Below are 26,567 nucleotides of genomic sequence, written 5' to 3'. Positions count from 1 at the left end.
TTTTACTTATCAAATTTATTCGAACTTTAACTTATGTAAAAAAAAAACATGTGGTTGGAAATTATGACATTAAAACGTGTCTTCATTAAACACTTACTTCGGGCTTTTCCAATGTTGTAGTTACCGACATTTTCGGTATTTTAGGGATGATATTTTGACAGTTTTGGTTAGTTCACGTCATTCACTGAATGTACCTAAAAATTGCACTCGTATTTAAACAAATGCGTGTCTAAAGTGTAGTTGATAAAACTTTTGGCGCAATATAGCGTTATTTTTTATGATCTGCAGAGTGTAATCTGCAGTTTGGAGTTTCGAGCCCTGTATAATTTTGATCCAAACCAAATAACTGAAATAACTTATTACGGTGGTTATGACGGAATAAAATTCTAAAATTAAATATGAAATAAAATCCAGCATTTCTTTTATATATTGAAAGATGGTAAAAGCAAAGCTGAAGTTGAAAAGCATGGATTGAAGTGGATTGAACCGGAAACCTTATAATTCTGAATAGATACGTCAATTTTTGTTTCCATATTCGAAATCTATGTGAAAATCTCTATGAAGTGACATAGCTATACTGCTTGACCACTTGTTCAATGGAATTTTGTGCACATTGACATAAAACAGTTATATTTCAAAGAATTTGGTTTTTCTGAAATATTTCCATCTACCATCTACGAGAATTTGTAATAATAGTCAATAATAATAATAATAATAATAATAATAATAATAATAATAATAATAATAATAATAATAATAATAATAATACTTTAGACTTTAGACTTAATTGGCCATTAAATACATTACAAGAACAACAAATGGCAAGTCACAATATCAAACACATTCTAATAACATTCATAGAGAGCAACATAATTATCAGATAGACAAACACCAAACATTGAAACAAAAAATTAGGTAAAAAAAAAAGTAAATAAATAAATAAATTCCCAATTAGTATTATGGAGACACTCGTGACGCAACACGGATGTACTCATCTGCAGTATAGAATGCGTTCTCCAATAGAAATTGTTTTATTATATTACAAAATTTAGTGAATGGCAGATCCTTGACAACGGTTGGTAGAACATTGTAGTAATTAATGTACAATTTATTTAACTCGGATGTGCGCAGACTAGAATGGCCCTGGACAATTAATTCATTAATAATAATAATAATAATAATAATAATAATAATAATGATAATAATAACAATAATAATAATAATATATTAATATATATTGTAAAATACATTACAAGAACATATCACAAAAGACAAAGTTGAAGTCATACTCCTTAATTCGCAAGACAATTAATTATATTATATTAATTATTTGATATGATAGGAGCATATGACTTAGTAAGAGTTAACAGTTATGCCTGCACAATATACAAAAAAGCAGTGCAAACGAAAAGAAAAAAAATCATAAATTTATTACTATAAAAAAGTACAATGGTTTGCTCTCAAAACAATTCATAAGTAGCGTGGCGATTTCAGTTCAACTTTTAAGCCGTATGCGAACAGCCTTTAGCATGTTGTAGAAGCTAAAAATTTTGAGACTAAGAGAAATCCTGTTATAGTTTTAATTATTCTGTTTATATACATAAAGTAAGCTAAACGGGTTATGGCTTGGTGGTATGTTTTTCTCCATTTCTTTTTAACCACCACTTCGGCAGTCCTGTAAGCCAAATTCCTCTAACTTCCTCTCTACCATATGCATCCACAATCTTAGGTCTACCTCTCATTCTTCCAACAATTATTCTTCAAAATTTGTGTTTAGTATCATTCAATCTCATTATATGCATTTGTGTTTTCACTATATGGGTTATAGCTGTATAACTTGCCTTTTACTTTCTGTGAGCACAGAGTCTAGAACTATATTAAACAAGGTTGTCGATAGGGTGCCTGTCCTTTCCCAGAACTCTCTTGTAACTCCAAAATTTTCTATAACGTTCTTGTTATAGTTTGTTTCAATTAAAGTTACTTTAGTCTCCTACACTTCATGTTTACTCTTATTTTCTTGAGTGAATGCTATATATTTTCTCTTTTAATTGTGTGGTATACCTGCTTAAAGTCCACAAATAACATATACAGTGGTAAGTGCTGATCCACGCTATTATCTATTATTTGTTTTAAGATCAAAACTTGGCCTTTGCCCGATCTGTTCTTTCTCAAATCACATTGGTAGTGTATTTTTTCTTTTCTTTGTATATATTCTTAGCTGAAAATTAGTTTAAATTTTTAAATCAATATCAAGCAGCAGGCCAGATTTATAGAAACAGTTGAACAAAAGATTAATTTAAGGTTCTGTCATAGTCCACGTAAATAGTATTAAAAGCACGGACTAAAAACGAAAAGTATTTTGTTCGTGTCCGATCAGAACGAAAACAAAAAATATCGTTTTCGTTCTTTTCGTTCACACCTAAAAAATATCGTTTTCATTTTCGTGAACCTAAACGAAATAACGGTTAAAACCGTTTTTTACTATTTTTCTAATAATAATATGCCAACACACCATTTTTATTTTTGTATACATTTTTAATCATAGCTGGCGAAAATTACTAACATAAAATCAACTGCGTTTTAAGTGGTGATGACATTTTTGTTTTTTATTAATATTAAAAATAAAATTTAGAATGAATTGTTTGGGACCGTTTCTGGAGAGGCACGAATCTGTTTTAATTTCATTCATTTATTTCCATTAAATTTTGTTACTTGAAAACTACGCAGAAACTGCTATGCAGTTTAGTGGGTTGCCAGTGACAGATTTTTTTTTGTTTTTTTTTGCTTTTGCTAAATAATAATATTGGTTTCTTTTCTCTCTGATCTTGCTTTATTTCAATTAACTTTTACTTACTTAAAAATTTTGTGTCATGGTTAATTTTCGGTTATTTGCAAATAAAGTTATTATTATTATTAAAAATTAGAGAAAAAAATTGTTAACTTATTTATTTTATAGTAAAAATATATATAAAAAAATCAGCATTCCAAAATCAATAAAAAATTTTGTTAATTAAATTAAAGATATATTCTGGACTAAATCGCAGGATAATTTTTAATTTTAGTGTATATGAATATATTTATATAAAAATTAATTGAAACTATTTAATCTAAAAAGCTAGACTCCTTCCAATAAATTTTCTGTTAAATTCGACCTTTGACAATTTAAAATTTATTTCAGTGCTGAAAATGCTCATTCACTCACTTGTGTCATAGGTAAACCAATACTTTATTTTGCAACATTATACAATTCATTTGACGACGTCTCTTTTGCTAAGCAATATTTTAAGACCTACGTGTCTCGCTTTTCGCGCGGTTTCATTTTCATTCCATCTTCTTCTGTTGAAGTTGAATTTAGAGATGATTCTTCAACGAAATTGTTACCTTCATTTATATGTTTTAGTATTTGTGAAGTAGATAAAACTACTTTGAATCTTGGATCAAGAAATGTTGCTGACATAGTCACATCTTGATAAAATTGTGCATTTTCCCTTTCGTTTAGTGATTCTACTAAATTTTTTGAAAATCGGCTACAAATTTTGCTTGTTTCCATTTTACGCTGCAGCCAGGTAGAATAAAAATCTCCCCCCAACAAATGCGCTGTTTGGAATAATTTTGCTGTTTGTTTTTTTGCAGGATTTAAAACATTACAGATGTGTACATGACCAATCATTTTCGCCATGTTTCTACAAAAGTATTTCAATAATAGGAGTTTTTCCAACATACCATGTGTACTGTGTCATCGTGTCGCACAATCTATAATAGGTTCCTTAAGTTTCATTGTTTTAATTATAGTTAAAATATTTATCTTTTAGTCACCTTTCTAGCTCTACCTATTATCGCTGGAATACACATCATCCACGGCAAACTGCAAAGTGTGTGCAGCCGGAATTTGTAGCAATGTCAGCTATGGAAGCATCTTGTTTCGTAATAAATGCATTACTTCCATTTTCTTTTTCTTCGTTTTCTTGTTCTTTATTTTCTTCTTCGTCACTAATAATATCGCTTTGCTGGTCTTCTAACAAATTCACCGCTTTGAGCATATTTGCCCCATTGTCTGTTGTTATACTGATATTCTTATATTAGTATAACAACATATGTTATTTTTGAAATGTATGCGGAACCATTCAACCTTCAATTCTGGACAGTTATTATTGCCAATAAATTGAACGTTGATTCCTAATATTCTTCTATCAAGCTTTTTACAAAACTTCTGGATTCCTCCTGCGTCGGTTTTTGCTTAGTCGAAATTGCTGACGTTTCGCCAATCATCCTGGTGGCTTCTTCAGAGTTTGACTAAAACTGTACTCTGTACCTGCTTATATATTGTTTGAGAGGGGCGGGGGCGCTAATGAGGGGTATAAACACCTGAGTCGCGATTAAGATTGTTAGGTTGTTTATAGATTTCTATTGACTCTCGGATTTTTCGTTGGCAAAGCAACTGATTATATGCAAGAATTTTAGTTTTACCAAATAAAATTTTATGCCCGGTTTCATGAGTATGTTCGGCAACAGCTGATGAGTTTATTTGTCTTAGTTATAAGGCTCTTTCGTGTTCTTTGAGCCTAGTTGATATTTTTCGTCCGGTTTCTCCAATGTATTCTTTGCGGCATATGCATGGAATGCCGTAAACTCCTGGCATCTCAAATGGAATTTTATCTTTGACGGACCGCAGATGTTGAGAGATTTTTGGACAAGTGGTAAATCTGATTTTGACGTTATACTTCTTTAGAACTTTTGATATGTGGTCAGTGATGTTTTGAATGTAAGGAAGGACTCAAGCTTTGAAGAAGCCACCAGGATGATTTCGACTAAGCAAAAACCGACGCAGGAGGAATCCAGAAGTTTTGTGAAAAGCATTACAGTAGCCCGTGGAAGTTTCTTTGAAAAATTATTCTATCAAGTCTACTTGCTCCGTTAACTTTGAAATATAATAACTTCCCCTTTAATTCTTTCGTTATTTTTTCTTTTAAGCCCAAAGCATTTAAATTAATTTATATTTTTCAGGTTAATTGCGATTTTAGTCCAGTCAGTCCAGCTATTATCAGATCTAAAATTTTTCGAAAATCCGAATCATTAAACATGCTGAATGGACGGCCGTAAACTGTTAGCAGTTCTGTACATGCTTCCTTCAACAAATCAGGACTAATGTTAACTGAAATATTGTTTTTTTGTTTTATAACGACATCATCCACGGTAGGTTGGAGATTTAGCTGCCTTTTTTTAGTTGTTGCTGATGAATTTCTTTATGACCAGATTGTACGTGTCGCTGCAAGTTTCCTGAAGGATTTGTAATAATAAAAAGGCTTCAAAATATTAAAATAAAAATAAGTTTAAATTATATTTTTATTTTAAAATGTTACCTTTATATATGTATAATAACAACTTACCAAGATTAAGATATAAAAACAAAAACACAATACCGACAACTGAATGTAACGAACTTGTGTAAGATATTGGATGATCGCCTGGAAAAAATAATATGGGAATACCCTGCATGTGCGAGCGATGGGTTGGCGATGACGTCACCTTCGGTTGCTCTACTTTATAGCGGAACACTAGTGATGAGCGTGAGTAGATACTCGTGAATCTTGAGCTTCAAGGGCCAACGTGAATAGAAGACCCTTGCATCCCCGATATGTCTACTAGGAGTAGGTTACAAAAATATTGTGTCATTAAACCGATTGAAACCGGTAACCAAAATTATTTATTCGTTTTCAATCATGAACGAAAAATAAAAATTTCGTTTTCGTTTCCGTTTTCGTTCTTACAAATTATTCGGGTAATTTCGTTCTTTCGTTCTGTTCTTAGTCCCTGATTAAAAGTGCGGAAAATCGTCAACCGCAAATACTTTTCGCCATAGCGTGGCAACAACTCAGCCGCTCTCCAAAGTGGGTTCTCTTTACTCAAAGCGGGCAGGTGCAACAAAAGTGGGGGATTTTGTGTGTATTTCACGCTTCTCTCGTGGTTTGTCAAATCGAAATGCGTCGTCACCGATTCAAGATGCCCTTATTTTTTAAACGTATAAATAGATTTTGTTTTGTCTCGCGGCGGCGACATAACACGAAACACTTGTCGTTTCGGAAAAAAAGATCGGAAAATAATGGACGCACGCTGATTTATGTCAACCGTCACGATTGTTTAAGTGTGTTTTCTTAAGGAATATTTTCTTAATTGGACGAAAACGGTTCGAGAACCTAGAACTTCATTTAATGTTATACAAAGTGCCCCGTTTCTATATGAAGGGATCACCGCTTGTTCACATTTACGATCGGTCAATTGATTTGGGAATTAGCGGTGAATAACCATAAATGGCGGATTTGGTTTTTTGCCACTAAATAAAATACGGTTAAAATCAAATTCGTTTTCCACGACGAAAACTGGCGCAGTCGGTACGATTCCGTGAAACAAGCATTCAAAAATCGACACTGTTTGGTCTCTCTTAAGAGTTTATTCGCGAAATCCGAACAACACAAAAAACTGTTCAAGCGGGTGAAAAGTGCTCCATTGACCAGGGGAAGGAACAAGCATCGTCCACAACCCTATTGGTGCGAAATAAGGAACAAAAATCGTCAGAATTTCATACGTAGCCCAGGGAAGAGACAAGCATCCCTCATCCTATTGGAAAACTAGACCAAGAAAACGAGACAAGCAGGAATGAAAATCCTCGTTCTCTCACTGTTACTGCAGGTTTTTCTTTTGTAAATATTTTTCTGATTCAAACTGGAAAGATTAATTTCTCGTTTTGAAACGTTAGAGTTAAAACCTAGAGTAGCTTCTGTCGATAATGTTCATCTGATTCCAATTCCGATTCTGAAACACCATGCCGGACACGGTGAATCTTCATTTAGTTAGGTACCAAGCGGATAACATCCCTCATGTCGACGGCAATCCCAAACAAATAAATCGTTTTATTAGAATCTGCGAAAATTTTCTAACCAATCATCAAAATGTAAATAACCCAAATGCTTCAATAAATGTTTGTTTAATCGATACAATAATTAGTAAATTAATTGGTAGAGCAGCTGATTTAATAGTTTCTCGTTCTGAACTCGATAGTTGGTTAAAAATTAAAACAGCTCTTCGGGCAACGTTCTCCGATCAAAGACCAGTTGATTGTCTTTTACAGAATATAATTTCAATGAAACCTTGGGGTCTATCAATTAATATGGAAAAAACAGAATATCTTATCGCAGAAGGCACAAACACAACTATAAAATGTGTCGATTCATACGAGTACTTGGGTGTAAATATAACAAAAAGTGGCACTAGGGAAGCTGAAATTAAGAACTGCGTCCGACAGGGAAAACATGCAACAAAGCAGTTAAATGGAATACTGTGGAGCACCCAAATTCGACCAGTAACTAAAATCAGGATTTATAAGACCATTGTAGAGAGTATTGCAACCTATGGGGCCGAAGTATGGGAAAGGACTGATTATTTACGTAAAAGATTATTGGCAATGGAAATGAACTACTGGAGACGCTGTTGTGGACTAGCACTGCTAGACAATATAAGTAACAATGAGCTAAAACAAAGAATGAAAATAGACACCACCATTGTTGACACTATCGAAGCCAAAAGTTTAAAATGGTACGGCCACGTATGTCGAATGCCGGATGATAGATGGCCAAAAAAAAATATTGAATTGGGTTCCTCCAGAAAAAAGAAAACGAGGACGTCCCAGAAACACATGGGGAGGGTATAAGAAATGCAATGACCCAAAGAAATCTACAAGAAGAGGACTGGAAAGACAGAAAGAGTTGGCGAGTAGGATGCGAGAAACGACTTTAAGTTTGTTATCGACAATATTCGTAAGACTCGACGAAATCGACTTGGGAAAAAAAACCTATATGGAGGTTTTATCAAGTGGGTGTCGAGTTACGTCGGGCGTGCAAAGGACCCAAGAGGAAAGATAGGGCAGTTAAGACATTTCTTTTTCCGTTAGTATAAAAACTCGATAGTTTTATATTTTGTATTTTATATTTTAATAAATCCCAAGTGTTCAAACGAGTATTCTACTTTAAAAACACCTTGATTACATCAGGAGTGGGATAACAACTCCGTGTCTGCTCACACCTGAGTAAAACAATGCATCGTCATCGCGCAATTAGTGACCGGCGGAGGGACCGACCCTTAACCCCTAGTGCTCGTAGCCGTTCGCGAAGTGGTGATCGTGATGTGTATGCAATCCGACGACGTCAATCATCCGCCCAAAGCAGGAGCTACACCTCGCCTTTGGCAGTTGCGTCTACGAGTGAGCAGAGTACTCATCAGCAGGAGGGTAGTGAGTCTATTATTTCGTTAAGTCGAGCTTTACTTCAAGGTATTGAAGGAATTGCAGATAGGTCAAGAAACTCTGGGTTGATCAATAATAACTTCTAACTAATTCATGAATTTAATCCGATAAACGATGACATTGTGGAATGGTTAAATGCAATTGACGAATATTCGTTCATTAATAATTGGAATGATCGAATTACTTGCCACTTGGCCCTCAGTAAATTGCGTGGTTCAGCTGAAACCTGGTATCGCGGGTTGACCACACGCATATTTACTTGGACCGAATGGAAAGAATTATTAAAAAATCAGTTTATCCCTAAAAGAAATCTTCATGCTGACATGACAAACATGCTGAAGTGTGTTCCACAAAATAATCACAGCTTGTACGAATATTGTTTTGAAAAATTGGATTTAATTAACAAAATGAAATTGCGTATAACTGACGAAGATAAGGTCAGTTTAATAATGGGGGGAATAAAACATCAACAAATTAAGTTTTCAAAATTCAGTAGAAACAGCAGAAATAACTAACCCTGCAAAATTAGCGCGATGCTTTTGATGAAAAATTAGACACTCCAGAACAAAATAACTCTAACACCCTTACTTCCCAAAATTTTCGAGCTTCAGCATCAGCTATGTCTACTTGTTATAATTGCAAACAAAAGGGACACTTAAGAGGTAAATGTCCATATAAAAATCAACCTAACAACGCTGTTGTTGCTTAACATAATTCATTATGACAACCAAATTCTGCAATTAATAAACCCATGCAAAAATATATATCTCCAAAATAAGCCTGTTAAATGTTTTATCGATTTCGGCAGTGAATGTTCACTAATTAATCAAGCTATTATTTCACCTTTTAATTTAAAACCAGAACCGCTTAAATCAACTATTTTTATTAAAACTCTTTCAGATACAGCTATGAGCAGCGTTTCTCATTTTGTTGACGCTAACATAAAAAAATCTTAGGCGTTGATATCTTAATAGGTCCAAACTTCACGGAACTCAATGATATCACTTATTTCAAATCGGGCGTTGGGTAATGGAATTAAATGAGTACGACTATGACATTAAACACCGACCAGGCCTTCAACTGCGTCACGCAGATGCTCTAAGCCGTAACCCGAACCCCGATTCTAAAGCGGGTACTGAAGAGTTCTGGGAAAATACTCAAGAAATAAGTATTAATTTTATTAATATAACTGAAAGCGATTGGCCATTAGCTGCCCAAGAATCCTCTAAGAATATTAGGGAAATAAAGAAAATTTTATTATCAGGTGATATTCAAAATAATAAAGACATTTTTAATCAATATGAATTAAAAGGTGGAATAGTTTATAAGGTCACAGATTTTGGACCGCGATGGGTAGTACCGGAATAGGCAAGGTATCAAATTTTACGTTTAAACCACGACGATATTGGTCATTTCGCATACGATAAAACGTACGATTCGGTAGCTCGCTTGTACTGGTTTCCACACATGAGACGTTTTGTAAAGAAATATGTCAAGAACTGCCTTAATTGTTTGTATCAAAAATCTTGCAACAACAGAAAACCAGGCTATCACGAAAACACGTTATATATATATATGTTATCGGACATGATTAAGTTCTTTGGGTCTCCTAAGAGAATAATTAGCGAGCGAGGAACGTCATTTACTTCACAAAGATTTAAAAAGTTTTGTAACATACGCGGAATTGCTCACTACCTAAATGCGGCGGGTCTTCCTCGAGGAAACGAATAAGTCGAACGGTATAATGGTACAATTTTGGATTCTTTATCGACCATGGGTGCGAACTTAGAAGATGACAGCTGGGATGACAATGTACCGAACATTCAGTTAGGTTTAAATGGAACAGTAAATAAAGCACTAGGGGCGGCTCCGAGTGAAGATTTACTCGGGTATCGTGTCTCGTGGACAAGTTGCGTTGTACCCTCCGCTAGTTGAGGATGATATAGACGTATCAAAGTTACGTCAAAAAGTGCGAAATAATTATCCCAAATATCAGGCTCGCCAAAAGGAGCAGTTTAATTTGAAGCGGTGCGCACCAAAGAGGTTTCAACAGGGAGACTCGGTTTTATTGAAAATCAAGTCTAGTCCAGCAACGGGGGCCAGTCAGAAGTTGATGCCAAAGTGGCGAGGTCCTTTCAGGGTTTCGAAAGTACTGGGGTGTGACCGATATGAGGTTACAGACATTCCTGGGATGACACGATCAAGGACACCGTACTTGAGTGTGGCTGGCATCGATAATATGAAGCCATGGATACAATTTTAGTATGAAAGGTTACTTAAGGTGAGCTTAGGTTAAGTAACTGGAAATATGAGGGGATGGGCTGGCCTGGATACTGAAATAGGGCGATAAAGCCTGGCATTATTTCAGATGATACTGCGTCCTTGAAATCTCATATTTCCAGTAGCTAGATGAGGAATGGGCTGGCCTGGATATTGAAATAGGGTGAAAACAAAACCTGGTATTATTTCAGATGGTACTGCGTTCCAAGACTCTAGATAGCGTGGGCCCACAATTAAAAACTTTGTTTTGTCCCCTATTTTGCGATTTTCCATAATATTGTTTTTTTGTTTTTCCCTTATTTACTGCTTTTGCTTATGGTTTATTGGTTTTTATGACATTTCTATTTTACATGAGGTAAATTGCTCTAGGTCGTATAATTTTGCCGGAGAACCTATATCCACATTTGCTGTTGATTGTGAAATGATTTTTGAAAAAAAAAAACATATATTTCCTTGGCTTATATGGCTTTTTCTCCTTTTAGATCACACACGCAGAGTGAGGACACTCTATGGGTCAGGAAGGGCCGAATGTTATCGACAGTATTCGTAAGACTCGACGAAATCGACCTGGAAAAAAAAACCGATATGGAGGTTTTATCAAGTGGGTGTCGAGTTACGTCGGGCGCGCTAAGGACCCAAGAGGAAAGATAGGGCAGTTGGCATTTAACACTCTCTGCAGACATTTCTTTTTCCGTTAGTCTAAAAACTCGATAGTTTTATATTTTGTATTTTACATTTTAATAAATCCCAAGTGTTCAAACGAGTATTCTATTTTGAAAACACCTTGATTACAAGTTGTATTATGTATATATATATATATATATATATATATATATATATATATATATATATATATATATATATATATATATATATATATATATATATATATATAAATATATAAATATATAATTAGAATAGAATCGTTACACTTTATAAATGTTAGGATAAAATGTCTTCTAAATGGATGTTAATCTCTTGGGCAATAAAGATTTAATAATAAATTTCTCAGCAACACTCGAACGCGATTATGTCACACGAAATACCCTGCACTTGATATTTTCGACGGTTTAGTCGATGGGGCAGTGAACCACATAATTTAAACAACTACGACAGACCACAAATTGTATGTACGGAGTGTCCCACTAAGAATGGCTTTCGGTCTTATCCATAGGGAAAAGTAATAAAAATGGGATTCACCATTGAGCTACAAAATGAACTAATTTGCTGGCAATAGGTGGAGGAAAATTTAAAACATATCCGAACTATATTTTATAAAGAGAACGCATAAGCGTTATAAAGTGTCATAAGCCCGTTATTGCATTTCTTAAAAGAATAAATATTCTAGCCTTTGACAATGACACATGGAGTTCGGTGTACTCAAGTGGCCCAATAAAACAAGTTTAAAGCGCTACAGGGCTTTTATCTTCAAAGTACTCAACTGCACAAAAAATATTTTAGAATATTTTTGGAAAAGAATCATTTTACGAGTACATGGAGGTAAAATTCATCTTTTTTTTTTGTTACCGCACAATTGCCCATATTGTTTCCACGTATTTAAATTTAAAAAAACTATGTGTCAATATTCGCTGTAAGATTGTCGAAACTTGGTCTGCAGATTCTCTAGAAAGGAAGGAACAATGTGACAAAGGCATAATTAAATTGTATGTGGGTAATCAGATTTTATAACTAGACTCATTGCAACAGAAAATAATTGAATTAAAGAGACTTGATTTGATTGACACTTTAAAGGCAAAATTCTTCCTCGAACTGCATTTTGAATGTACCTACATCTAGAGGAAAAAGAACGTCAATTTTATATGTGACCTGAGGAAAGTTTGGGTGCAAAAATTCTTTGTCTTTTTCAGCAATAACCCGACTACTCATTAGATTACTATCAGCACATGACAATTGAACTTTTTGAAAATTGGGTAAAAAAAATATCTTCATCCAACTGCAACGTAATAGTTTAGGAAAATGTTTGTTAGCACAGCAGTTTAGCCAAAAAAAGTGCTAACGATTAGCAGCAAAAAGCAGGTATTGCAAGTCCTTAGTATTATACAAAAAACAACTGATTGCAGTTTTAAGAATCGAATCGTATGATCAAATTTATTTCTTAGACGAGGTACCACTTTGATTAGTAATGCAAAGTAATTAAAACTTAGTGCGAATTAATACCAGAGAGAAGTGGTTAATCATTGAAAAGAAATTTAAAAAATAACTATAAAAAACTTGTGTTTAAATTTTCTTACTAGGAAAAAATTCCAAAGCCGATAAAAATGTAAATAAGATCATTACAGTCATAACCATTTATTGTGTGTCGGACTATACATAGCATCTAACACTCGCATTGTGGACAAATGCACAATACCGACTATTCGTTAAGGCGATGACATTGCAAGTGGCTACAGAAACTGTGCGGGGCTTCTCCTTACCTTCAAAAATGAGAATATGCTACTTTCATATAAAATTATAGGAACCCAATATTAGTAGCTCTGGGTTGTTTTCTATTGTATATAGGAATTACAAGTGTTACTTAGTTACTTTACTCCCTTTCACAATAAATTAACATAAAATAAGAACAATATTTTTTCTAGAAATATGTCATTTTTGTTGTAGAGGTTGATTTTTTGTAGCTTTTCCATAACAGTATTATGTGTCCCTTACCCCATCCTCCCAGTGCCCAAATCAAATACCCATTTACCCTTACTCTCCTACTTCCATCCTTACCACTTCTAGTTCTTACTATTTACTTTTCTTACTAGCAGCTGCAAAATCAGAAATAACCAGTTAGTTAAGTTAGAAATAAAAAAAATAAAAATAGAAATACAAAAATAAATATTAACCAAAACTAACCAAGACCAAAAATTTCCACTCAAAATATTAATGCAGCCATTAATCCTATATTATTAAACCCATGTTTAATCGAATCCCAGTGTTCTAACTTATGTCACAGGATAGCTCTTTTACAAGGCACCGCTTAACTTTAATTGTATTTTCATTTTTCATCATCTTCTGAAAAACGTGAAATTGTTTTGAAAATAGGCTTCGTACTGAAAATGATGGCCGATAATTCAGAAACGGTGCTTTGTAGACTCCTCATATCATATATCGTTAAATTTTCCTTTCAGTGGCCTAGCTGAACATAGCATAATATATAGGAGTTTGTCTTTGTAAAAAAAAAAGAGAAAAATGATAATGCGCGAAGTAACCAATACTGTAAGATTTCATAAACAACGATAAACGACAAGAGTAACCTTTTTTTGATAAGCAAAGATAGTTTGAAACAGGAAGAAATACATTAGATATATCAGTTTACATATCATTATCAGCATTATTATAAATTTTCCATTTCCATTTCAAATGGTAGTATTTTTGTTCAGTCTCTTCTAGTATTTTGTTACAGATTGAAATTGAAATATATGCATATATATAAATACTTGCCTATTGGTATCATATTAAAGGAATGAAAGTTTAATATAGCAATACAACAGATTGGTTAATGAGGCTTAGGCGAAAGGTCGAAACTGCCGATGAAAATGTTCGTAATTCCAAATGCCCATAAAACTTATTGACAATTAAATATCGTTTATAGAATATTACTGATATAGACTCCTAGTTACTAATAATAAAGCTTTTTTTTCATGTAAAACGTTCCTTTATTGGCGAAATGAAACGATTAAGCGCTTAAACAAATCGAATTTTATAGCTTCCCTGGCAGCTTTTCAATATTACTGTCAGCTGTTTTGTCTGTTAGAGAGTTAACAATAATTTTAACAAACGTCCTTTGCACACTTCCAGGTGAACAAACGTTTTTTAGGTAGCTTGACACAGATGTTAGCAGCTATCAGATTGTTTGCTTAATAAAAGTAAGTATATATATATATATATATATATATATATATATATATATATATATATATATATATATATATATATATATATATATATATATTTGGTTTTGGTTTGGGTTTCTGTTCTCATGCATTATCTGATTTTAGACATTAAAAAGCAAAGTTTTCATTTTTAGTTCATAAAGTTTCTTTTTGTCTGATTCTCATCGATATGTATACTTTAGTTAGATTAGTTAGACTTTATTTGACCTGAAAATACTTACTATTTATAAATAGCATCAACCTTAGTAGTAGTAACTGGTCTATCTCAGCTATTTGTGTATTACTCATTTAAAAAATGGTAGAAAGATAGTGTAAATATGTCGATTTATTTTGCTTTATTTGCGATAAATTCATTAAAGTTAGAAGTAAAAAATGTGCCTTGTCAACAAATTTGAAACTTTGTGAAACTTATAAAGCCTATTTTAACCCAATACTCAGTAATCACGATCAAAATTGAGTACCGCACTTTGCCTGCATTAATTGTAAAAATACTCTAGAATAAAATAAACTAAAATTCAACATTTTTAAAAATTCCTCCCAAAGTTAAATCATAATAGTCGTAATTATGAATCTTTCGTTGCTAATGCTTTTACTTCGCTAGTGCTTGTTGAAAATCTGATAAAACTTTCAAAAAGTGTTCTATATTTATTTGTTATTGTTGAGTTGTCTGGTCTGTACACTTTGATTTTACGCTTTTTAGAAAATTGGAAGGTCTTTTCAAAGGAAAATGTGACTCTATCCCAAAATTGCTGTTCTTGCGCTTGATATCTATGAGCGAAAATAAGCCGTGCTTGCTTCTGTCGGAAAGTGATTGCGATCATTTTTACAGGGAGAATTCTATCGGAACCCAAGAATTCTGTTGGAAATTCAGACAGAATTCTTGCGTGCTTCGTTCTTTGGAAACGGTCACCCTCGATTAACTGAAGGAGCGTCTGATCTTCTTGAACTGAACTAACTCCTTGTCTGTCAGATTCCTTTTTCCTTTCAAACGTTTCGTCTTGCCTTATTAATGAAAAAAAAACAGCAGAATGTATATGACTTAAATAGAATAATTCTCCGTATTTTCATTTGTGCCCTAATTACCTCAACACCCCTGATACATTCACTTAAACACACGATGGCATATGATAAACAGTTTTATTATTTAATTTAACAAGAATAGCCTTATCGTCCACATACGCAGCTACGTAATTACTAGAAAACTTCTGCATAATATTATCAAAGTAAATTATGAATAAAAGCAGTCTCAGTATTTTCCTTGAGTTATTCTACTGTTATGTGGAGCATAATGAGCTAACCGTGATATCATTATTTTTTAAATTAGCTTTTTGTTCTCTACCTGTAAGATTTTATCCAACAATCAGTGCCTGTACTTATTCGAAAACACTAAATAATAATAAAATACATTTATTTGTGAAAGATATCAAGGTAATTAAAGATTATTTTGAACATTAAGCAGTTATATACAATGTTAATAGAAAATACTATGCATTATGGTGAAAATACCGTTTTTCTAAAAAACGATTATAGGCTGAATAAATAAAAGACGAATTAAATCGCTCATCAACTAAAATTAAAATCTATACACATTTTCGTTGGAAAACAATTAAGCATTCTTCAATTAATTACTAAAATTAATTAAATCCTTGAAAACGAACCCGCAGCGTGCAATATAAATTCATCACCTATCAAGATTACCTACCTACTTGGCTGGTTGCATTTAATTTTAAACGGTTAGTTCTTCGGCGCCAGGAAGTATGGCGTTCTTAGAAAATTATAAAAAAAACGAACGACGAGCTATTTCGAGATACACTTGCAGCGAAAAAATGGCGACAAGTTATCGAGGTGAGTTGATATAATGTGCGTACTAGTTGTGCAATCGTTGAAATTGTCTTTTTATGAATGTCGATTAAATCGAAATGGGACTTCTTCTTCAAGGATGATTGAATATTTACGTCTCGTTTTGCAGCAGGATCGTTCCCATCTGCGTGCTGCGCCATAACAAAATCATCATTGTGTAACAACTCCGACCGCGGCCAATCCCATTCGGCACCTATTTTACTTATTAATCAGAATACGTCTTTCCTGCGCACGAACTTCTGATATTATACATATTTAAATATTTTGAACAGTATCGGGACGGCCTTCCTACACAGGATGATTTCTCAGAACTTACAGGAAACTCGTGTTATATGCTATCAACTAGCTTTGAATGATGATTTTCGAAAATGCTTATTTGTGTAAATATTGTAAAAAGAAGGGCAGCCCAATGGCAATATTAGCTATTTTTTAACTCCATGCTTTTTATACAGAAATTTGAAAAACAACAAAAACAGAAATGTCAAAGTTTGTTTATACCTTAAAGCGTTAAAAAAAAGATTGTGATGTCATAGCCAACTACATTTTTAAAAATTTTGATATTTCTTTATTGTTTTGATGACAGATGAAACGAACATTTTAAGAAGAACACTTTCAACTAAACTTCATGGATCGAATTAAAGAGTTGCACTTTTGGTTTTATAGATTTATTTATTCGAATTTCTTACCTTTTTTTAGTTAGCCTATAAATTTTAATTATTTACTTTTTTTTATTGGGTATTTTCAATCAAGCTAGATAATTAACTAATTAATGTTTCTTTAGATATGAATTTTAAAGATTTATTGAATCTAATAAACACCCTGTATTGTTAGCAATTGGTTTTATTTGTATATCTGGAGTATTATATCATTAAAAGAAGTAGTATCATGTCTTTGCTAATAGAAAAAATACCTAATATTGCCAAGTGACCTAATGTAATCTCAAATATCTCAAAAAGTAAGTAAAATTTAAATATAAGATAAGAATTACAAACTCACTTTAATTTCTTTCCTAGAATTGATATCTGAATAAAAATATAGTGTGTTCCATTTGAAAATCTTGAGATTTTGTTAATCGAATTCGCCAAAAACGGCACCACCTATTTGGGACACCCTGCATAAGCTGAGAAGCATCTGTCAAACTAATTGAGTAGGTATTGCATCATCTCCTTAGTCTTAAATTTTGATTGCAATACCTGGATCAGTAGCGTAACAGCACAATTTTATATTTGGGCAATCAAAAAAAACAGATAACCTCATTTTCTGCCTAAACTATGCAAAATTCGAATCGGAATTTCTTAAGAAAGTGACCTTTATTTTAACAAAGGCTTCCAAAAAAGTTGAAAAATACAGGGTGTTCAATTTAAAATAACAAAATTGATGTCAGGGGGCACTTTTTGGACACTCTGTATCAACAAAGTTATAATATTTTAAATCTTCAGGAGAGTCCAAGTAATTTGTGTACGACACTTTTCTTCTTATCTCCTGTCTAGATTGTATAGTGGGTCGTTTTATTTGGCACAAGGTGTACATGCATCTAGAGGAAAAATAATATTCATCTTTCACTGCACCTCGAGGAAAGTTTGGGAGCCGAATACTTTGCTATTTTCAGCAAGAAACATTAAAGACTGTACATGACAAGTGAACGTTTTGAAAATTGAATGAAAATTTCTTTTCTTCCAAATACACCAGAAGGCAGCGCAATAATTTATGATAATGTTAGTTGTCACAGCACTTTAGCTAAAAAAGTACTAGCGATCAGCAGCAAAAAAAAAGATTTCTTGGTCAAGATAACTCTTATTTTGCAGATATACAAAAAAGATTTAGTTAAAGTTCTAAGAACCAAATTGTATGATAAAACTTATTTCGTGGTCGAGGTCATAAAAAATCCAATAATATACCCCTTAGATTACCACCTTACCACTGTAATTTGAGTCCCATAGAAATGATATGGGCAAAATTAAATAACAAAGTTAGATGCTATAATATAAACACAAAAATATTCGACCATGCAATCAACATAATTAAAACTCATTGTTAATTAGTACCAAAGATCAGTTTCAGAGAATGAGTGAACTAGGTACTTGAAGAATTATATAAAAAACTTGGGACCACGTAAAACCATAAATTATGTCCTTGCACGATAGTGATAGCACAGATTCAAACTCTTGTTAGGACTAGTGTAGTTATTATTTATAAAATGTTGAAAGTTGCAATAAATTGAGAGTGAGAGGTGTTCCAACATTTTTAGAAATGAATGTCGATAACATCAGAATGGCTAAACGAATTTTGTCAAACTTGGAAGATTTATTTTTTGGCTATCAGCGCTACCCTGAGAATGTTAATTTACATTGCTTGTATTGCTGCTGGGGCTCGTTTTTCTACATGCCATAAATAAAATTTATTTGCTCGAAAAATTGAAATGCAGCAATGTCACTTTTATTGCGTCATAGATAGCCAAATAAGAGTCTAACATGTTAGTAAGCTGAAACTTTTTCTTGATATAACAATTGCGTATTTATAATTGAAAACTGAATCCATCATAGATAACAATTTTGGTTATAGGTATAAGCAGAAAATTATAAAAAATAATTTTGATATTAGCTATGGCGGAAGCGCACGACAAACCACAATAGGTAAATTTCGCCGCTCAATATGTCCCATCGCTTTGGCTGTACCAAGACCTGTACTCATTTAATATATTAACATATTGTACCAGACCGTGTGGTAGACCAATATTGCATATTTTTAAATAAATCACCGCGTATATTTTCAAAGATATATAACATGTGGTCACTGAAATTAATGGGGTTTGTAATAATTCTCACATTTGAGATATTAAGCGCTCCATCACAAAATGAACTTCACCACAACCTTTCAAAGATAATGGGTCCCAAAGTAACCCCACACTTGCCACTGTTGTCCTTCCTTATCTAAATAAAACTGGCTATATATCAAAATTTCTTAAAAATAAAACGTCGAAACAAACTTTTTCACTTATCCAAAAACATCTCAACATGTTCTACGGAGAATCTATAGATTGAAATACTGTATCTTATCTTTATAGAAGAGACAGAAAAACTTGTAAAACTTTTCTTATAGTGTTGTGTCAGCATAGGATAAATATAAAAATAGTTGAACCCGTAAGATTTTTATTGTGTTAAATAAGAATATGGACTTTTCAAAAATATACAGTTTTCTTTACAGTTCTTTTAAAAACCACCTCAAAATTTTGAATGGTTAATGATTTGCAATGTTCTTATTGTGATTAATGTTCTACGGAGAATCTATAGATTGAAATACTGTATCTTATCTTTATAGAAGAGACAGAAAAACTTGTAAAACTTTTCTTATAGTGTTGTGTCAGCATAGGATAAATATAAAAATAGTTGAACCCGTAAGATTTTTATTGTGTTAAATAAGAATATGGACTTTTCAAAAATATACAGTTTTCTTTACAGTTCTTTTAAAAACCACCTCAAAATTTTGAATGGTTAATGATTTGCAATGTTCTTATTGTGATTAACGTATTGGAAACAGCATACACTACATTCGATTGGTTGGGAATTATTTTGGGACTTGAAGTTTTCCTAGGTTTTCTATTTTAGGGTTTTTTAGTGAATTTATATCCCCATTAAGAAATATAAAAACACGTCTTTATGTTTGAATTTATTTGTTTATGCAAACTGAGATAAATTAAAATAGGACTGTGAAATGTATAACTTAAAAATTAAAAGTAGTTTCAACTGAACTTAAATTGTTCTTTTTAAACTTTTTAATAATTTCCTAAATATTTATTTGTTTTAAAATTTAGGTTACAAACAAAAAGGTTAGACCACCCAAGAGAATAACCACTAATTCTAAACAAAGTTATGCTTGTCTAGTAAAAATATTTCACAATACCATATTTATTACACGAGGCGGGAAAATTAATCTCTTAAATTTTAAATCAAGATAATTTTGTGATACAAGAGAGGTACAAAATGATTTTATTTTATTACAATATCTATTTACATTAAAACTAATCCTATAAATGCAGAAACTTTACCTAGACTGGAAAGTTAGTGAAAACAGCACTGCTGCATGGTAGTTCTACTAGGAGGTAAATGGGAATCAAGAAAAGTAAAACTCTTGTGCGTTATATATTAATTACTTTAAATATAAATATCAAATTCGATTTAACCCTACAGCTTTCTGGGGTTATCATACAAAATTCCTTTCGAGGAATATTTACTATAATGGAGATTTCAAATTATACATACGTAATTGTAACTCTTGCAGATCAAAAATTGTCACAGGTTTTGGTCACAAACCGTAGCGTTCGAGAGAAATTTTCAGAATTATAAACAATATGAGAATTTCATTTTAATTTACTCCTAAATATCACCCAAAGATGTTTTAGTCTTGCCAACCCTTGAAAGCGGTTGAGAATTTACTTAATTAATAAAATTGAGATCGTTTATATTTTTAATGAAGGAAATAGCAAAATACATTTTTAAATTTAGATATGTAAATACTAAAATTATTTGGAACTTTTTTTTTGAACAGGGAAAACCTTTTGTTGTTGCAGAAGATTACTATGAATTATATTAATATGATTTTGTTTGCTGCGAAGACGAAATCTACACCTGAGTTGATTATAAGTGAACCATTTTTGTCAAGATAGTTTAAAATTTATTTCATGCGCCAGCGCAGAAATCACCTAAGTATTTCCCTAATAACTAAGGATGTTTTAACCTGGGATTATTATGAATGTCATTGGGAACATATTTATGCTGTCAAAATATGCCTTGAAAAACTCACCAAAGATCTACACAAGTCGATGAAACATTATATGAAAGTATGATAAATTCCAGTTAAAATAGAGATGATGCTGATTCGATACGAATGATACAAATTTCACGTCTATAGTCAATGAAGTTTGACGAAGACGTTGAAAAGTCTCATAAGTTTTATCACTCTCAAACAACAACTTGGTTGGTTGGTGGAAACGTTTAAGCAGAATCACAATTCATTTGAAAGTTATAAATTCACACACCAATCACAAAAAACAAACAGAAAGCAAACACATAAAGATGCAAAAACAAGAAATCGGGAAAGGAAGAGATGCAAAGTAAGGAAGCCATTAGCTTAGTAATGCTAAGAACAATGTATTGAATTAATTATATAGTTTCTTATAAATGTTACATATTTATTTTCTTGGCCTTTTAAGTAAGTAAATATAAACATACTATATTCTATGTAGTTATGTGATAGTATGGCATCTTTATCTAGTTCATTACTGGATCATAAATTGATACAGACATTTTGTTTACTATTTTTGAAATGCACATCTAAAAATAGTATATAAAATGGCAATATAAGACAAAAATAAGATCATTTTTGATTACGTCACTATACGTAACGGCATAACTGCTATGACCGCAGTGTAGCTATTACAAACTTTTACGAACTTCTGAAATCTAATGAATGCCACGCGGTATTAGTTCACAGCATTGTGATATTATCTCCAATATTATAGTTTCTTTATGAAAAAAAATTATATTAATTTGTATATATTGGGCTCAAAACCAAAAATACCGCCAAATAAAATCAAAATAAATAGAAGCTAAAAGATCAGATTTTCACGAAATTATATATTTTGACATGGCAATTGTTTCGACAACACCGTGTCTTTATCAAGTGTAATATTTACAAACTACCTGCTACTATATATACCGAAAAATGATCATAAAACCTTAATTAATGTTGTTGTGAGAATTTAAGTTCAATAAAGAAGAGGTATTTAAATCTAATTGAACGTTAAGTTGAATGTCTCATTTTGTTAATCTCCATGGTTTCTAATAAATTTAATTTTCTACTTTTTGTGGCCGTATAATATCAAAATTGTCATCAAAAATGTGTTTTTTTGTGTTTAAGTATGTAGCATAATTAGAATCTAGGCTATTGCTTTTACAGGCTCTTTTATGTTCGCTAATGCGTTTCTTGAAGGATCTACCTGTTTGTCCAATATAAATTTTAGGACAAGATCCGCATTTCAACCTGCAGACACCTGTTTTTTGAGATTTTGGGCATTCCGTTTTATTGTTTTTTAAAAATTTTCCTATTGTGTTGTTAGTTCTGAAAGCTATTTTGAAACCACATTTTGACAAATGTTTTGAAACTTTTTCACTGGGTTCTCCTATGTATGTAATTGTTTTAAATTGTTCGTGTTCTGTTGTTGTTCGGATAAATATATTGTTTGGACAATGCCGTGTCTTTATCACATTTGATAAAGACACGGTATTGTCGAATCAATTGTCATGTTAAAATATATAATTTCGTGAAAATCTGAACTTTTAGTTCTTATTTGTTTTGATAAATGGATTTTCATCAAGTAAAAGCCACCTCAGTTCAAATCGTCATAACACTGGCGATTTCATCAGATGGTACGTTTTTAAGTGCTTTTACGCGTATGGTTTTAAACCCATCAAGACGAATATGAATCTTCAGTTTTGCTACTAGAGTTTAGCACAATAACATAAAACAACAAGACAAAGTTCAGCAAGTACAAAGTAGAACGCTAGCCAGTTGCTGTTAGGCTCCTAAGAACCCCACAGGATGATTGGGTAATCGTCAGTAAATTTGATTTATCAACAAAGGACGCAGAAGGAATACAGAATATTTGTAAATATTACTACAGCTGTCAAAGTTTCTTTGAAAAATTACGATTGCCATTTTGGACAGGATAACTTTTTGGCGACGTAATAATTAAAAAGCTGCAAAACTTTGAAATACGCAATGAAACTATTTCACATTTCTTCGCTTGACATTCTTATGTTTCTTCTCGCTCGCCCGTCTCATTCGATAAAACCTTGCAAAGTTCGAAGCTCTCATTTTGGCCTGCAGAAATGTATCTTCTCTCTTTCGGATTGTGTCATCTTCTGGGACTGTATGGATGTCCTTTGTTACATTTCGATTTTTCCTCTGGCTCTGTTCGACCGTACACAACATTTCCTTCAGCAAAGATACATCATCCCTTAAACTCCTGATGTGTTCTATCAACTTCTCTTTAAATAAAGGTACATTAACAGTAAAGATATCGAAGAAATTCCCTTGAAAGTCGTTTTGAGGATTAGCTGCACTGAATTTTGCACACAGGGTTGTGCTAATTTTTTTTTCGATCTCAGCGACAAAGATCTGACTTCGACATTCGTGTAGCATGGTTGAATGATCACTTGTTACATTTTCTCTATTCAGTAAGTGTTCGTCCTCACTGCTTTTATCATTTTTATCTGACAGTCGAAGCGCCAATGGAGTGCAGAAATAATAACGAGATCCAATAATTTCCAACAGATTGGTAATGCGCAAGAGTGATTCTTTTAAATGTCGGCGGAACTGTTGGTCTTCCGTTTGGCACTCGAGATTCTTTGTCAGCAAGATTCCCAGATAACGTTCGATTTGGGTCAGTGAGTTTCTTCGACGATTTTCCTAAGAATAGCTTAAGTAAGTTGCGTGATTATGACACACGTGATACCCTCATACCCGCTCGAAATGATAGCAACTAAACAAGTTCCTAACGTACGAACTAATCGTTTTCCAAAATTCCTTGATTTTTCGTTTGCATAGACTGACAATTTTGAACATGTTTTCCTAAATCCGCATTTTGACTTTTCGAGTGACTTGTCATCGAGGTGCGAGTACCGTCATCAATCAATGTCAATTAAAAAGTAAATTAATTCGTTCGTTTTGCCAAACGCAGTGGACCGTTATTTAGTTTCAGAACCGAAATTAGAACAAGTATTCCGGGAAATCTGCAGTGTGCAAGTGTCAAATATTGGAAGCGGTTTATATTTATTATATGCAGTTAATTGGTTGCCTCATTCGACGAGACCTAAAAGAAAAAGTTATTTGGATTACTTATTACATGTACTCCGTATCATCATATCTTAAAAATATTATTAATATATTATTATATATTATAATAACATACACACCTATGACATGAATGTTTATTCCATGTTAGGCATGATTTTTAAATGAATTGATTTTTATGAAATTAACTACAGTGATTATTTGTATATTTTTGGGGGTTCTTTTTCACGTCATTGCTTTATAGCGCTTTATATCTTAAAAATACAATTAATATATTATTATATATTATATTAATATACATAGCTCTGACATGAATATGTTTGTTCCATGTTAGGCATGATTTTTAAATGAATTAATTTTTATGAAATTAACTGCAATTTGGCAACACTGGATAATATCAACAATCCAAATAGTTATGCGGTAGTTATGTCGTAGTAAAGCAAGAGAACACTATAACTTTTTATGTGAGAAATGTATACCACACTTATTTTGATGTAAAAATTGGTGACCAACACAAGTCCTGTTTGTTCCGTTTGCGTCGAAGCATTCAGAAGTTGGCAACAAAAATTGGAATGCCGTAAGCCTAGGAATCACAGTGATGATTCTTATTTTCGTTCGTGTAATGTTGAAGGAATCAACAGAAAAAATAAGAAACAGAATCACATAAGATTTCAGAGAGCGCGAAGTGTTTAGCAAGAGCGAATTAAATGATTTAATTAGAGATTTGTACCTTCCAAAAAATGCATCCGAATTGTTAGCGTTCAGACTTGGTGACAAGCGTTTGGCGTCGGTTCCCGTTGCACATTCGGTACATTTAAAATATACGTATGAAAATTTAGGACTTCTTTTGAAGAAAATAAATTATCAAGAACAATGGATGCTTTCGGTGACCTTAAAACAGGGATAGACAGCAAAAATATATTAAGATATAGCTTAGTTGGCCCCTCTCATATCAAACTTGGCTTGATGGAGCTGTTTGTTAAAGCCCCAGATAAAAATGGACAGCGTTTCAAATATCTGTGCCAGAAATTTCCAGCGATATCTGAAGATAAAAGAAGGTACTTTTGTTTGGCCGCAGATAACAAGATTATGTGAAGATAAGGATTTTCAAAAAATAGTAACCAATGTCGAGAAAAATGAAGTAATTGGTTAAGTTTTTTGGGAATTAGTTTACTAGTATTGTTCAAAATATGTTACGAGACGTCAATGATGTAATATGAGTTTGAAAGTGCATTTCCTGCTTTCACACTGAACTATATTTCTGAAAATTTTGTAGCACTTAGCGAAGAACAGGGAGAGAGGTTTCATCAGGACTACTGCTGGATTTGAAAACGGGGTATGCCCTTTAAAACACACAGCTGAATGTCCGCACAACGCAGCTGTCTGGCAAAACAATTTAGATTTCAGTCATAATAGTCTAATATTTACTTACTTACTTTAATATTTGCAAAAACAACTTAACAATCAATCAATGCTTATAGTATATTATGCAAGAAGTGCGCTAAACGGCATTTGCGGTAAAATTTTTAAGTCACTCGTTTATTAAACACTCGCTCCGCTGGTGCCAAATAAACTCGTGAGTCAAATGCCGTTTACTGCACTTATTGCATAATATACTATTTTCTACTCCCTATTGTAAAATACTTAATTATACACCGATCTAGCGTGCGGGAAGCGTCACTTTACCATCTGAGTTTTTTCTCCAATGAATGTAAACCACTTCGGACATTTCCGGGATAACACCGCAACGCTTTGGGAGCAATCGGATGTTTTCGGAGATTAGTCAATTCTGACAGTCATATTAGTGAATGTATTCGTGTTGTTTTGTAAAAATGTACCCAAAAACTAAAGGTCATGAAAATAGTATATTATGCAACAAGTGCAGTAAACGGCATTTGACTCACGAGTTTATTTGAAACGAGCGGGGCGAGTATTTAATAAGCGAGTGTGCCGAACGTGTTGCATAATATACTTTTTCTACTACCGTTAGTTTTTGGGTACATTTTGTAATTAGGTATTTTACAGAAGGGAGTAGAAAAACAATTTTGATACGGGGCGAATGAAGTAATAATTTAACCTTCCAGTGGGGTTGTGGAATTGACAGGTCATTTTGTTATGTTAATTGACCAGTCAATTGACTGGTCAATGGACTGAAATAATTTTCAAAATACCGTGAAATTTTTATATACTTATTTATATTAATTTATATTGTGCGCTGCGTTGCCGACGCGTCATTCTGGGATCTAAATGGAGTCAATATTAGTATTTGGTCTAGTCTGTGTACATATAGGTCATATTAAAAATTAGGAATACCTTCTTGGTAGATATGCAGCAATATAGATATGACACTGCTTTAAATAAAATTTCAAGGATATTCTATAATA

General features: G+C 32.8%; 2 protein-coding genes across 2 annotated transcripts; both read right to left on the bottom strand.

Moving 5' to 3' along the window:
• Positions 1 to 2,983: 2,983 nt before the first annotated feature.
• Positions 2,984 to 8,549, bottom strand: LOC132699619 (uncharacterized). The gene is made up of 5 exons (XM_060666439.1): positions 8,481 to 8,549; positions 6,267 to 6,331; positions 5,009 to 5,241; positions 3,867 to 4,054; positions 2,984 to 3,736 (listed from the first exon to the last, which is right to left on the bottom strand). The coding sequence occupies exons 1-5, from the start codon at positions 8,547 to 8,549 to the stop codon at positions 3,290 to 3,292; spliced, it is 1,002 nt and encodes a 333-aa protein (XP_060522422.1). The 3' UTR covers positions 2,984 to 3,289.
• Positions 8,550 to 23,015: 14,466 nt separating this feature from the next.
• Positions 23,016 to 23,955, bottom strand: LOC132699943 (uncharacterized). Its single transcript, XM_060666941.1, has 2 exons — positions 23,854 to 23,955; positions 23,016 to 23,799 (listed from the first exon to the last, which is right to left on the bottom strand). The coding sequence occupies exons 1-2, from the start codon at positions 23,953 to 23,955 to the stop codon at positions 23,116 to 23,118; spliced, it is 786 nt and encodes a 261-aa protein (XP_060522924.1). The 3' UTR covers positions 23,016 to 23,115.
• Positions 23,956 to 26,567: the final 2,612 nt, after the last annotated feature.

The sequence above is a fragment of the Cylas formicarius genome, unplaced genomic scaffold (genome assembly GCF_029955315.1).
Source record: "Cylas formicarius isolate icCylForm1 unplaced genomic scaffold, icCylForm1.1 PGA_scaffold_3__17_contigs__length_32017465, whole genome shotgun sequence".
In the NCBI taxonomy this organism is placed as follows: domain Eukaryota; kingdom Metazoa; phylum Arthropoda; class Insecta; order Coleoptera; family Brentidae; genus Cylas; species Cylas formicarius.
This window is presented reverse-complemented; position numbering and strand designations above follow the sequence as displayed.

Bases quoted from the DNA above. Each gene is read 5' to 3' on its own strand.
- LOC132699619 (XM_060666439.1), bottom strand. From the start codon at position 8,549: ATGCGTGTGGTCAACCCGCGATACCAGGTTTCAGCTGAACCACGCAAT. The intron at 6,332-8,480 runs GTAATTCGATCA...TATTTTATTTAG, and splicing joins TACTGAGGGCCAAGTGGCAA to TGGCAAAAAACCAAATCCGC. The intron at 4,055-5,008 runs TAACCTGAAAAA...GTATAACAACAG, and splicing joins GACTGGACTAAAATCGCAAT to ACAATGGGGCAAATATGCTC.
- LOC132699943 (XM_060666941.1), bottom strand. From the start codon at position 23,955: ATGTTCAAAATTGTCAGTCTATGCAAACGAAAAATCAAGGAATTTTGG. The intron at 23,800-23,853 runs GTATGAGGGTAT...AGCTATTCTTAG, and splicing joins GTTGCTATCATTTCGAGCGG to GAAAATCGTCGAAGAAACTC.